At 44.3% G+C, this 14,585-nt stretch overlaps 1 protein-coding gene and 1 long non-coding RNA gene across 5 annotated transcripts in view; one reads left to right on the plus strand and one right to left on the minus strand.

The window, feature by feature from the left end:
• Positions 1-14,585, plus strand: part of LOC306650885 — a 461,164-nt gene that overhangs the window by 416,483 nt on the left and 30,096 nt on the right. The gene's annotated exons all lie outside the window — the stretch shown is intronic.
• The window catches only part of SHROOM2 (shroom family member 2), a 125,899-nt gene that overhangs the window by 73,515 nt on the left and 37,799 nt on the right, over positions 1-14,585 (minus strand). Inside the window, exon 1 of one of the 4 annotated variants that reach the window (XM_079123125.1) lies at positions 6,593-6,740. The exons of 2 other annotated variants lie outside the window; for them this stretch is intronic. In XM_079123125.1, the coding sequence (XP_078979251.1) occupies positions 6,593-6,619 (27 nt within the window). In that variant the 5' untranslated portion in view covers positions 6,620-6,740. Of the gene's footprint in view, positions 1-5,566; positions 6,556-6,592; positions 6,741-14,585 lie in introns of those variants that run through there. One more of the 4 variants, XM_079123126.1, reaches the window with a different exon arrangement.

A 14,585-nucleotide genomic window follows, 5' to 3' on the forward strand; every position in this document is an offset into this window, starting at 1 on the left:
GGAGTGGAACCCATGGCCTTGTACCCTACCACTGAGCTATACCCTTGGCCCAACCAATAAAATCTTAACTATGAAGGGAAAAGAAAATCCCATTCTTCACAAGTGACCAAACGACATCAAAATGAAAAATGATAATACACAAAAAAGAGAGAAAAATAAAACTCCACCTCAGCTGTTTTGGAACTAGGTAATCCATAGGTATTTAGTGCAGAGCATAGGAACATCAAGGTCTAAGGGTTGGGGGTGTAGCTCAGTGGTAGAGCATGTGCAAGGCTGTGGGTTCAATCCCTCACATGCATGCATACGCGTACACACACACACACAAAGACAAAGGTCTAACAATCTTTTCATCCCTCCCCCAAATGAGGGCTGGGTCACATGAGGCCCCCCGAGATACAGAAAGGCCAATGTGGTCTGCACAAGGAGACAGACAGAGCCAGGCTGATGGACACCAAGAGGCGAGTGAGATGCCCCCAGGGGAAGCCATGGCTTGAAGATCAGCTGTAGAGACGGCAATGAGCAAGCAAAATGGAGCTGGCTCAAGGACTGACGTGAGAACTGGGTAGGTGTGGAACCTGCCCTGGCCAGGAGAGCGAACTCAGCACCCAGCTCAGCAGGACAGGACACCAGAGAGAAGTATGCATTCAGTGCCAGGGACTCACGGCTTCTACAGGGGGCATAGTAAAGCTCAGAGCTGTGAGCTACTCCCCAGATGGTATGAAGGTCCAAGGGCCTTGGGACTCAACAAAGCCTGCATCATCAGGTCTGCACTGCACACCAGACAGTGCGAAGCCAAGATCCCCCAGGGACAGCATGTGGAGAGCATCACTGAGGAAGCATTCTCTGAATACCACTGTGTGCTGGAGGAAGCCACAATCCTGTGGAGAAAGACGACTTGGGAAGAATCTACTCCCACTCCACCACTTACAAGACACTGCCTCAGCCAAATCCGGGACTCACAGCTGACAGGCGCAGCTGCTACCTCCAGGCCTGAAGCAGAGCCTAAGAAAGGAAGAGATCCACAGCCCACACCACCCAGCCACTCCAAAGCCCAGATTCAGGTCCCAGTGGCCTTCCTACCGATGCTGTGATACTAGGTTGGGACCTGGAAAACGTTTCTCCTGAGCCTGTGACTGGCATCTGGCCAGTGTTGCCAGCAGAGGGCAGTAGAGGGACACAGAAGGAAGAAGGGGCTTCTTGCTTCCATATCCGTGTGTTCTCTGCCTGCTTTGGTGGGATCCCGTAGTCCGTGGAACTCCGAGTGGTGCTAAGGTGGCTTCCGAACAAGTCCCACTGGCACCCCAGGGGGCAGCTGCCCAACAGAGTTTTAGTAACAGTTCCTCAGGTGGCTTTCCGGTGAGCCCCACCCACAGTCCGGCCAGCTTCCTGCTGGCTCACCAGCTGGACTAAAGCCCTCAGAAAATTTCTCCAGAGGACCACAGTCCCATAAATGCCCATGAGATGTAAATATGGGCCTTGGGAGGATCCCAGGATCACAGTTCCAGATCGCTCGCTCCTTTCCTCAGGTGCTCCACCTTGGCCCTGGAGGTAGTCAGTGCCTGCTCCTTTACATGCCTATACTGTTTTAAGAGCTCCTCTTCCCTCCCCCCCACAAAGTTATACCAATAATATTTTTCAAATTTATAAACTGGAAAATAATAAAATAAAATTCATATTCACCAGATGATAACATTAAAGAGTACAGAGTGAAGGGACAACTTGGGAGAAACTAATTGCCTCATATATAACAGAACACTTAACAAGAAAAAGGCATGGACACCAAAGAAAAGGTAAGAGACTTGAATGTCACTTTATTACAGGAGATAAGTCTTCAATAATCAAAAGAAGCAGCTTAATATCTACAGAAATTACAGAAATGTAAAATAAAATCACATCAGAGACTAAAGTAAACAGTATAAATGAAAATAGAAAACAAATGAATTCTCATGAACTGAAGGTGGAGTATAAGTTTTTATCTATTTGTAGAAGCTGGCTATTGAAAATGCATGATGAACCCCACACTCGCCAGGAGCATATATTTACAGGAATCATTGCACGTATGAACCATTATATAAAAGGTTAGAGCAGTATTGGCCTAAACAGATGAAATCAAGGGCATGGAAAAAAGGGTATGTACATTTAGGAAGAGATAAATATCAAAGGGTGGGGAATTAAGAGCTCTCTTTACGTGTGGTTGTTACTAGTAAATAATGAGTCAGTAATAAGTAACGACCTGTCACTGTTCTTTACGCTTCTTCAGTGATGGGGGTCTCACTATGTTGCCCAGGCTGCCCCAGAATTCGTGGGCTGAAGTGATCCTCCTGCCTCAGCCTCCCAAGTAGCTGGGACTCAGGCACACAGCACTGCATCCAGGTAACAATCTTTCACAGTGGGGGCAAGCAAACTTTCATCAAGGGTCATAGTATAAACAAACACTTTTTACTTTTTGAGCCACACAGTCTCTTTGGCAATTGTTCAACTTTGCTCTTATAGACAGACAAGACAATTAGCAAGTGGGCATGGTGGGATTTGGTAATTCATCTAGTCTTGATTTATATGAAACACTCCTTTTTCCAGTTACTGTGTGGGCTCATCTCCTAACTGGACCGGGACTGATACAGATTCCACGAGGCAAGCGCAATATCAGATATGCACAGGGCACCCTGGTGACAATGAGAGAGAAACAGATCACAGGTTGGAGTAGGGGCTGTGTGTCCTAGAACACTTCAAAGATAGAGTGACCTGACACTTAAGACTTGCCTCTACATGACTTGGGGAAAAATCACTTAATTTTCTTTAGTACTGGTTTAGTCATCCAAAAATGATGATAAGAGTCAGTTGTCTTATACCCTAGGACAATCAGGGAGATAAAACTAACATGTTACAAACTCTAAAGTATTGTACAAATGTATTTATTTACAAACCATTGCTTTATTATTGTTACAATTTATTCATGTCCAAACTAGGTCCAAACCTGCAGAGGCTATTTCACTCTCAGGTTCAGTGACAAATTATCAGGTTCTTGCTTATAACATAAGGAAATTAGTTCACTAGAAAGGGAAAACTGGCCATTTACAACCTCCCAGATATTTATGTAAGACTGAAGAGAAAAAACAAAATCCCAAAGCTTAATTATCCTAGATATTCTTACTATTTATTTTAAACATGTTTTATTTTGCCTTTTTCCTTTTTTTTTTTTTTTAACCTATTACAGAATTTCAGGAAAGAGAGAACACAGAAAGTAGCAATTTATAAATGGAATATTTTGTGGGAGTTTGGCCTAAGTGGATAATGTGGAAACAAGGCCACATTTCCCCCATTTAAAGAATAAAAAAGAAAAGACATGATTTAAATGGCAGATAAATTTTCAAGACATAAAAACCTTTTTAAACTACAAAATGAAATTGAGCATAGTGGCACATGCCTGTACTTCCAATGACTCAAAGCTAAGGTGGGAAAATCATAAGTTCAAAGTCAGCCTCAGTAACTTAGTGACACCCCAAGCAACTTAGTGAAACCCTGTCTCAAAAACAAAAAGTGCTGGGGCTGGGGTTGCGGCTCAGTGGTAGAGCACTCGCCTAGGATGCATGAGGCCCTGGGTTCGATCCTCAGCACCACATAAAAAATAAAAATAAAAATAAAAAATAAAGGTCTTGTGTCCACATGCAACTAAAAAATAAAAAATAATAATAAATTAAAAAATAAGTGCTGGGGATGTGGCTCAGTGGTTGAGCACCCCTGGGTATTTAAATGTCATGTATTACAATCACACAGGGAATGTCAGTACCACGTGCACACTTCTCCCGGGCCAGGCCTCTGAACATATACCATATGCACAGGTCAAGCATTTATTTGTTAAGTACAGTGAATGACCAGCCATCCTGGTAAAAATGGGAACTGTTTTCCAGATCCTCTGTCCCTGTAGGGTTCTTCCTTAGATTGCTCAAAAGAGAAAGTTGCCCAAGGATTGAAGGCAAAAGTGACACAGTAGACAATACACGCCAGAAGTCACATCACAGTCACACAGGGCAAGAGATTCTCAGAAAGGCATCAGCACGTCTTCATAACCCACACTCTTCATCGCCTTACTCTTTCCAATTCAGGGAAGAGTGACAAATCAGCCACAACCACAGGCCCACCAGGAGATACTGGCTCAGATTCAGGCAGGCCAGGCTTTCCTTGGGCTCCCCACAAGTGTCCCTTCCCCAAACTAATGGGCAGCTTCTCAAATGCACCGGTTAGTGACTGAACAGTGCGGGACCTGCCAACATTGCCCTGTGGTCCTTCTCCCACGGTCACATAACCTTTATTCCTTTTAGAGTCTCTTTGTCCCACAATATTCTAAGTGCCTCTACTTCCTGACTAACCCCTGGAAAGAGATGGCCTGTCCTGTGGGCTTAGCCAGACCCAAAGCCACTGACATGGAACAAGTGCCACAGGTAACGTGTCCAAACTCCAGAAAGGCTGCTAGGAACAAGATGCCCAAAAGGACAAGCACATCTGTAGCTCTTTGTTTTTAAACTGTGGTTTTAAAAAAATCATATAAATTTGGTAGCATTAACTACAATTGAATTGTGCTATAAGGATCTCTAGAACTTTTTTATCTTACAAAACTAAAACCATACCCAATGATCTCTCCACTCCCCATCACCTCAGCCTCTGGCACCCACCTCTCTCCTTACTGTTTCTGTAAAGCTGGCTATTCTACATTGCTCATATAAGTGGGGTCATAGAGCATCTGTCTTTTGGAACTGACTGGCTCATCTCACTCAGCGTAACTCACATTATAGCATGTGACAGGACTACTTTCCTTTTTGAGGCTGAATAGCATTCCACTATATGTATAGGCTGCCTTTTCTTTATCCATCCATCTGCCTAGGGATATCTGGACTGTTTCCTACCCCTGCGAATCTTGCATACTTGGTGGATGCATAAACTGACACAACGGATTGAACTAAGTCAATGTGTCTGTGTGTTATTCAACTTTCAGTTGCTGTAACAAAATATGTGAGATAATCAACTTAAAAGAGGAAAAGTTTTATTTTGGCTAATGGTTTCAGAGCTTTCAGTTCTTTGGCCCTACTGTTTTTGGGTCTGTGGCATGGCAGTACCTCAGAGCAGAAGCACCTAGCAGAGGAAACCTTTTTAACTCATGGCAGCCAGAGTAAAGAGAGAGGCAGGAAGGGGCTAGGGTCCTACTATCTCCTTCAGGGGCACACCCCCACTCACTTAACTCCCCCGCACTGGGCTCTACCTCTTAAACCTTCTCCACCTCCGCCTTACTGACTTCAAGGCCAGTGATAGATTGCCAGGGGTGGGGGTTGTGCTGTGCTCTGTAGGATGTTGAGCAGCACCCCATCTACCCCTCTAGAAACTGTAACAAGGGCACAACACCCCACCCCTCCCAGAAGTAACAACCACAAATGACTCTACACATCTCCTGGGGCACAAGATCACCCCCGTGGGCAACCACTCCTCTAGAGGAAGGATGCATATTAGAGATGTCCAGAAAGGCTCCTGTGGAACAGAAAAACAAAACCGAGTCACTTCTAAAGGCACCTCTTACCATGGAGGAAGCAGGAGGCCACCACCTCACATGAATCCTCTTCTCTGGTCTGTGGCAAGAATCAGAAGACCAGTTTGGTCAGGCCAGGTGGGGGCCACAGTGTTTAGCAAAGTCCTGCCATTCCCATGCAAACAGGCCTTGTCCTGGACACCATCGGCTCTGCCTAAACATCACACACAGTGACAATGAGCCTCTGTCCTTCCTCCCTAAGAGAAAGTGGTCTTTCTTGACTGCAGAGCTTTGTTTACCAGATCCCCTCTGGCCACTCCATCCATCCCCATCCCTGGCATGCACACGCTTGGCCTGGCTTGCCCCCCATTCAGTCTTTAGAACTCCAGGTGGGCACTTGAGCTTCCACTAAGGAACAGGGCTCCCTCCTCTGTGGCACACCACCAGCCACTGCTTCTAACCTGCTTAGGCTTCTTGTCCCATGAGACTGCCATCTCTGTAAGGACAAAGCCCAAACCCCATCTTTGTTCCTCTCCTGCTATATACACATCCAGTGCAATGTAATAGGCGACAATTCAGCAAAGAACGAAGAGAGAGGAAACGAACCAGCAAAGATAAGCAAAGTTCCTGTCTAAAGCCCAGCTTTCATCTCACAACCATGGGAGGAAAGAGAAAAACACCATCGTGGCCCTTTCAAGTAGGTTTTAGAAGCATCAAGACCCTCAAGCAGGCTTCCCGCCAATCTAGAAACACAGATCTGCCCTGCACCCTGCCCCTTTCCCTTTTGATGTATGAGTCTGGTCATTTAAGTGCCTGCTTAAATAGAGATGACTGGAATTACTTAAATCCACAGTTTTCAAAGAGAAAATGCAATGTGAAAGAGATCTGCAATCAAGAAACAGGAAGCGGAGCCACTGGGTGTGAGAACACAGCCTCCCTGCTCCTCCTCACACAGGGCTGTTTATTTTTCATGGACATTCCCATCCTACCGCTATTTCAAAGGCGCTTCTGGCCTTGAGACAAGCCAACGCTGCCTAGGAGGCATTAACAAGGGGGTACAGAGTGAAGATCCCTCACCTTTCCTTGGAGTGAACTCGGAGACATGCCCCACAAGCCTTCACCTTTCTCTTGGGTAAAATATGGATGACCTCAGTCATCACAAGGGCTAGCTTTCCTTTTGAAAAAGTCTTCAGCAATTTCTGTTGTAAAGCCTAGTCGGCAGAGCCTAAGGAAATGGAAGAAAAACAGGGAGTTCTGGGTTGCACAGGCAAGTGCTCCTGGGGACAGGGAGGAACAGACAGGAGTGCAGGGGCGGGGTATACAAAACACACAGCCGGAGCAGTGGGCCCTGTGGGCAGTGGCAGGGTCCTCCCATCACAGAGTGCAGTTACCACCCAGTGCCACGGGGGTTAACTGTCCAGAGTAGGCAGGCTTTCCCATTTGATTAAAGCAACTAGAAATGGGGATCTTGGGGGAGTAAACTCCTCTTTCCTCAAATGTTGGCAATCTTCACTTTCTAAAATAGGTAAAACCCGGACTGGGGTTATAGCTCAGTGGTAGGGCACTTACCTAGCATGCACAAGGCCCTGGGTTCAATCCCCAGCACAGCGCAAAAGAAAACAAATTTAAAAACTCCCCTACTCCACCTACCCGCCCCCCAAATAATCATGTCCGACAGTCATGTGTAACCAACCACTGACATCCTCTGGTTTGGGTAATTCACATTCTACTCTCAGATGTGAACAACAGCCCCTTTTATGTTAGGGTCCATGAAGTGGATGTACACAGGAACCCTGCACCCGAAGGCAGTCTTCTCCACCTGTGCTGTTTTCTCCGTCTGTTTTCTCCGTGCTGTTTACTAACCCAAAATCTTCTGACTCTCCAAAGTTGACCCCTCTTTCAGAGCTTCAATCAATTCCCAAGTTCTCCGAGATTCCTTCATGCATCTTTTGCAAGTGATATCCCCTCCCTCATCATTAATGTCAATCTATGGTGGCTGCTGGCACGACTCTCTCCAGCATCTGAATCTACCATAGAGTCACAGGAGCCTCATCCTCTGACAGCGCCCCCCGCCAAAAAAAAAAAAAAGGTGCCTTCCAGCAGGAGCGGCGGAAAGTAGAAGTCAGCTGGGGGCTGTAGCAGAAAACCTTTGTCTCTATACTAAAAGGACAGAGGCATCTGGGACCACCCTTTCCCCTTTTTTGCAGCTTAAACAAAGACAGGATGCCTGGAGATACAGCAGCTACCTGCAACCAAAGAGGGAGACCTCAAGGGCCGTGGGGCAGAACCCCAGGAGCTGGGGGTGCAGAACTAAACTCGCTGGTGCAGGAGTCCCAGTGTCCTCTTGGGAAGGTGTGTTAGTTAGGACAACTGATAACCCTTTCCAGAAAACACGGATATTTTAGAATGGTTCATAATTTTTAATCAATAAATTATTTTTCTTCTAATGATTATACTTTTCAAAACTCAACAAGAAGCAGAACAGTCCCAGACAGCAAAACTTTGCTTGCTTTTGTAATTAAAAAGAACCACTGGGCCTGGGGGTGTGGCTCAGTGCTAGAGAACTTGCCTAGCATGTGTGAGGCACTGGGTTCGATTTTTAGCACCACAGAAAATGAATAAAATAAAGGCATTGTGTCCATCTACAACTAAAAGAAAATTTTTAAAAAAGAACCACTAAGGGGTAAAATGTATCATTGCATCTAGGAAACAAGCTAAAAAGAACACTAAAATATTGTCATTTCCATGTTTTTACAAGTATGACATGCTGGGCTGAGGGTACACAGCTCAATGATAATGTGTGTGCTTAGTGTGGGTGAAGTCCTGGATGCAATCTTGAGCACCAAAAAAAAAAAAAAAAAAAAACCAGAAAAAAGAGTAAGATATATAGTATCTGCCCTAGAAATCTACCAGTTACAATAGATTCATTACATTTCCATTTATCCGATGCCTACATTCTTTGCTGGCAAAGTAAGATAGTTGTTCCTATTCACAGGGGACCAAATAAGAGGGTGCTCAAGTCCCTTGAACAAAATGGTCTAGAATTTGCAGGCAACCTATACATATCCTCCTGTTTACCTTAAACCATCCCTAGATCATTTACATTACTTAATGCAATGTAAATGCTATGTATTGTTAGGCTGTATTGCTTAGGAAGTAATGACAAGAAAAAATCGTTCATGTTCAATACAGACACAATTTTTTTCTCCTGAGTATTTTTTATCTGAGGATAGTTGCATCTATGGATGTGGAACCAAGGGTTATGGAGAGCCAAGTTCATATGCAGTAGGACTACCTGGAGGCAGATTTTTCAATATGTTAATGAACATTCCTCATCTCATCAGTAATAGTATTCAGGCCAAACCGAAGCTAGTATCAAACAAAAATAGCCAAGTTATTATCTAACTTGGAATCCTCCAATTAAAAATAGCAAAGTCCTTAAGATTACAGCAGTCTGAAGAGGACAAGACTGAACAAAAACCAGAAACCCTTTATTGGTTTAATCAGCAACCAATTCTGATGTGCAAAACCTTAATTCCTTAATGATATGTTTATCTTTCCCATTCACAGATTTGGGATTTAAAAAAAAAAAAAAAAAAAAAAAAAACTTTAAAATATGACCTGAATTAAAATCCCTAATTCTTCTGACATAGTAGCACTTCTGCCCCACCTAAAACTGAGCAGCTTAAAAAGGTCTTTATGTACCCAGTGGATAGGGAGAGGCTATATATGGTGGCACATGCCTGTAATCCCAGCGATTTGGATCTTAGCAACAACCTTGTCTCAGTCCAATCTCCTGAACTTGTTCTCATTCAGTACTTTCAAGGATGAACTCTGATGCACAATAATAAAAACATTTACCTGTTAAGGATAGCTATGTGGATATTTATCACTGTGTCCCAAAAAAGGGCAACAACAGATACTTTTCACCACTTTTCATAAAAGAATTTCTGAGCTGACTGTGGTGGCAACATACCTGTGGTCCCAGCTATTCAGGAGGCTGAAGCAGGAGGATCACAGAAGCCCAAGAGTTTAAGGCCCAGTCTAAACAATATAGCAAGGCCCTGTCTCAAAAATTAAAAGGAAAAAAGAAAAATAAAAAATAAAAAGACCTAGAACACGTCAGTACTCCACTGTATTCTTTAATGTGGTTTTTGGTTCTGACATGAAACACAAAAGCCAGAAAATCAAAATCATTAGCAGGGCACAGTGGCACATACCTGTCCCAGCGATCAGGAGGCTGAGGAAGGAGGATTATAAGTTGGAGGTCAGTCTTAGCAATTTAGCAAGTCCCTGTCTCAAAATAAAGTATCAAAAGCTCAGTGTTAGAGCACCCCTGGGTTCAACCCCCAGCACAGGAGAGGGGGTCATTGAGGAGAACTTTGCGATACAGTGGTGTGACTCCCCTGGTTCCATGTATTCTGATGCTCATCAATTCAGTAACGATGTAACTTTCCACAATCCCAATTTCAACTATGCATTGCTCATAGTTAATTTCTTACTCATTCCCTGCTTGGTTTCTCAGAATCCACTACAGCAACAGTTCTAAACATCCTGCCCGCCAGCTTTGATCCTGGCTCTTAAAACAACTAAGGGATAAGGAGGTCAGGCAAGGATTTCCTTCTCAACTCTACAGGAAAGCAAACCAAGGATCACAAAGATAGAGACTCACTGTGACAGTTACCATGTGTGACTTTCACAAGAACAGTACAGAAGAATGGTATGACTTTGAGATGGGAGCCAATGCAGAATAAAAGGAGAGGGACTTCTAGTCCCTGCCTGGGTGCTCTCAGCCTGTTGGTGTCAGGGGAGCCCAGGTCTCAGACCGCTTGACATAGCACTGGCGCTTGCTGGCTACAGTCCCCTCCTGCTACCCAATGAAGACCTTCATCCACATAAGCCAAGAATCTTACAGAGAAGGCACCCAAAATGGATCCGTGAGCAAAGGCCTGACTGAGAGCCCCCTGGTCTCCCACAGTGGCAACAACAGATGAGAGCAGCACTTATGCCCTTGGGAGGTAACTGGCCATACCTGAGATTGATTCAACCAAGGAACCTCTGGCAGAATCTCTGACTCAAATCTAATTATTCCTACTGAAGACAAAATTTGTTTTAGGACAATATGCTTTTCAACAGACATCTCAGGAAGCTACTGGGGTTAAAAAGTACAAATGCTCATTACAATTTGCAATAAGGTACCACAATCATTGGCTGTTACACAGCAGTATATGTAGCCTGAAGTGTCGACAATGAGTCATATCTAACCCTAAATGACACAACCCAGGCTACAAGCCCTGGGAAATGCCTACCAACAAACAAGTTCCTTAAAAGGTACGGGGTATGAGATGGTCTTTGTTGACCATCATCTGGGTGCACTATGTGCAAATCCACCAAGGTCTATGCTTACAACATGAACATTTTTTTCTGTATGTAGATATTATCTCAAGAAATATCTAATAGCCTTTATTATGAGATAAATTGTGTCACAAAAAAAAGATATGTTGAAACCTCAACCCCAGAACCTGTGCATGTGACCTTATTAGGCAATAGGATCATTACAGATGTAACTGAGATGAGGTCATCCTGGAGTAAGGTGGCCCTAATTCAATGGCTGGTTGGCATTTAAGAAGAGGGAAATTCAGACCTGGCAGAGAACTATGTGAAGCCGGAGGCAGAGGGTGGAGGGGTGGCATCCACAAACCAAGGCATGCCAGGAGCTACAAGAGGCTGGAAGAGGCCAGGAAGGATCCTCCCCTACAACCTCCAAGGTGTGTGGCCCTGTTGATACCTTGACTTCAGAGGTCTGACTTTTAGAAGTTTTACTATACTTCTTTGTTTAGAAAGCCCTGGGTTATTAATGCATCCTCCCTTTTGCTAAAGAAAAAACTCTATGAAGATGCACATGAAGAACTGCCGATGTGGCCAGTGAAAATTTCCAGAATGGGATAAGGCTGTCCCATGCTCCAGCTTTCCTAAGAATCCACAGCTGGACCCCACAGGGGCTCATCTCACCCTAGTGCTCCCCTCCTGGAGTCCTGGCAGGTGGATTGGTGTGCATGGTCCCTTTGTGATGCTTCTACCTCCTACTTACAGCAGGAACGAGTTCCCTTGTTAGCTGGAGGTACTAGGTTTATTGTACCCAAGAAACATAAAAATAGTCTTCCTTCTTAAAAAGGAAGCAACCTAAAATCCCACTCAAAGCTTTAGATAACATTTCTGGTTTGTTTTAAATTTTATGCCAGCAGAATGAGGCACATAGTATGTCTACATCATCCATCACTGAACTTACACAGGCTGAGTCCCACTGACTGAAGGATCGGGGTAAATTCCCAGCTTCCCCCATGGAGACAAGCACACATTAGGGACCAACCAGGGACCTTGCTGGGTCTCAGTTTCCTTATCCATAAAACGATCAGTTCAATCTTGGCTATTTTCAAGATTTTTTTAGCTTTAAAATTCTGGAACTAAAATCATCACTTTTACTGTTGGTTAAATTCAAAAGTCTTTAAAATTGTGACCTAGGAACGGAATGGGCCTAACAAAAGAAAGTCTTTGGCAGACCCAGCTGAGGGCAGGCCTTCAAGGTGGTGACAATAAAGTGAAGCTTCAGGTCAGGTATAGTGTGGTGCAATTCTGTAATCCCTGTGACTCAAGAGGCTGAGGCAAGAGGATTGCAAGTTCAAGGTCAGCCTCACCAACTTGTAAAGCCCTGTCTCAAAAGAAAAAATAAAAAGTGCTGAAGATCTAGCTCAGTGGTTAAGAACCTCTGGGTTCAATCCCCAGTACCAAATAAATAAATAAGGTTGAAGCTTTAGCTCAGTGGTAGAGAGCCCTTGGTTTCAATCCCCAGTACTGCAAGTAATAATAATGTAGTAGTAGTAGTACTAGTAGTAGTAGTAAAAATGGCTGGGCATGTAGCTTAGTGGTGCAGTGCTTGCCTAGCAAGCAGAGGCTATGGTTCAATTCCCAGCACCACCAAAAAATAAGTAAGTAAATAAATAAATAAATAAAGTCTCAGATGCTACAAAAAAAAAAAAAAATTAGGAAGAAGTTAAACAAATCTCAGCTAAAAAATTCCCACAGGTGATCAAATGATAGTACATTTGGTACCCACTGTCCTGCCAAAGCACAAAGAAGAGTGGTGGATCCTTGGATCGGGGTGTGTGTGTGTGTGTGTGTGTGTGTGTGTGTGTGTGTGTGTGTGTGTAAAATATTTACTTATGCATGCATGCAATACTGAGGAATGAACCTAGGTCTCTTGCATGCAACACAAATGCTCTGCCACTGAGCTACACCCCCAACCCTAAGCCATCTTTCTTAAAAGAGTAGCACAGGAAAAAAAAAAAAAAAAATCTAGTTCATTAAATGTTCCAATAAAGCCTTGGCTGAATGTGTTGCCAGGAGGTAGCTTGGAGTTTTTTTCAGACTACCCCATAAACCTTTTCATGGGCACTAACCTCTCCAAAGCATTTGGATTGCCCAGCCAACTACTAGTCATGCCCTGCATTCCAATACATCTTGATCAACTTCACGAGAGGCTGCTTTTAATGAGCATGCCCTTCCTGCTGGACCATAACTTGTGTGTGTGTGGTACTGGAGATGGAACCCAGGGCCTCACACATGCTAAGCACGCGCTCTACCACAGAGCATACTCCCTGCCCCCAGACCATAATTCTTTAAAGGAACAGAATGATCTCTCCCAATAGTAAACTCCTATTAATTCACAACTAGAAGCTGGAAGCGATAAAACAGACCTCTGTCTCCCAGGGAACATCCTCCGCTCTAAGCTAAATGCCAGTGCAAATGGCTGATAATTGATTAACAGAGTTTAACAACATAATAAGGTTTGAAAGGTTCTATCCATGCAAAAGCAAGACAGACGCGGTATCACAAGGTACAAACTAAAAACATACAACATGGGGAAACTGCAATATTTGGACAGAGCATCCACTGTATCTTCCTACATGTCTATATGCACACACCTGGCATGGCATGATCTGCACACACATGCGCTTCACAGGAAAATACTGTAACAACAGGTGAGGAAGCCAAACGTCTAAAAATTTCAGTTGCCCCATGGCTAGTTAGCACATGGGATGATGGGCTTGATACTGAGGCAGACTGGCTAGGGCGGATGACAAGTTCCCATGGAAGCTGAATAATATGCTACCAGCTTCCTCCTTCCTTCCTTTCCCAATCAGAGACCAAAGTCCAGAGAGTTAGAGACACAAAAGAATGGCTCAAGGTCCTTCAGGAGGTGAAAAGAAGACTCTCAACAATATAAAGAAATCAACCCCTGGAACACATGACCTGGACAACCCAGAGAATTCTGCCACATGAAAAGAGCGCACTGCAGAAGGGTTTCATACTGTACAGCCCCATTTATGTAATTGAAAGAATAGAATTCTAAGCCAGGCAAGTGGTGTACACCTGTAGTTTCAGCTACTCAGGAGGCTGAGGCAGGAGGTTCACTTGAGTCCAGGAGTTCAAGAGCAGAATGGGCAATGTAGTGGGACCCGGCCTCGGAAAAAAAAAAAAAAAAAGGACAATAAATATGGAGGCCAGGGCTTAGCAGTGGGATGTGAGAGAAAAGAGAGCAACAGGAGGGATCTATGTGGGGATGGAAATGTTCTGCATTTTACTGTAGTGACATCAATCTCCCAACTGTGATGTTGTTATTAGTGTTTCTAGTGCTGTAAGGGGGAAAGCTGGGTAAAGGGTGCAGGCTATCTCTCCCTATTCACACAACTACATGTGAATCTACCTTCTCAAGATAAAGAGTTTAATTTAAAAGAAAAGTCTGTGGTTGGGGTGTAACTAGTGATAGAGCAATATGCCAACATGCACAAGATCCTGAGTTCCATCCCCAGCACCACAGAGAGAGAGAGCAAGAAAAAAGGAAAGGGTGGCGGGAGTTGGCAAATAGAGGATCATGAGGATAGATGGTGCAGGAACAGGGTCCAGAGCCACCTGGGCTGACCCTCAGAGGTATGGAGGGAGTAGGGATCACCATGCCAAGACCTCCCAACAAATGAGCAGAGGATTCCTTTATAAGGAAATGGGGAAAGAG

Source organism: Sciurus vulgaris (genome assembly GCF_902686455.1).
Source record: "Sciurus vulgaris genome assembly, chromosome: X".
NCBI lineage: Eukaryota > Metazoa > Chordata > Mammalia > Rodentia > Sciuridae > Sciurus > Sciurus vulgaris.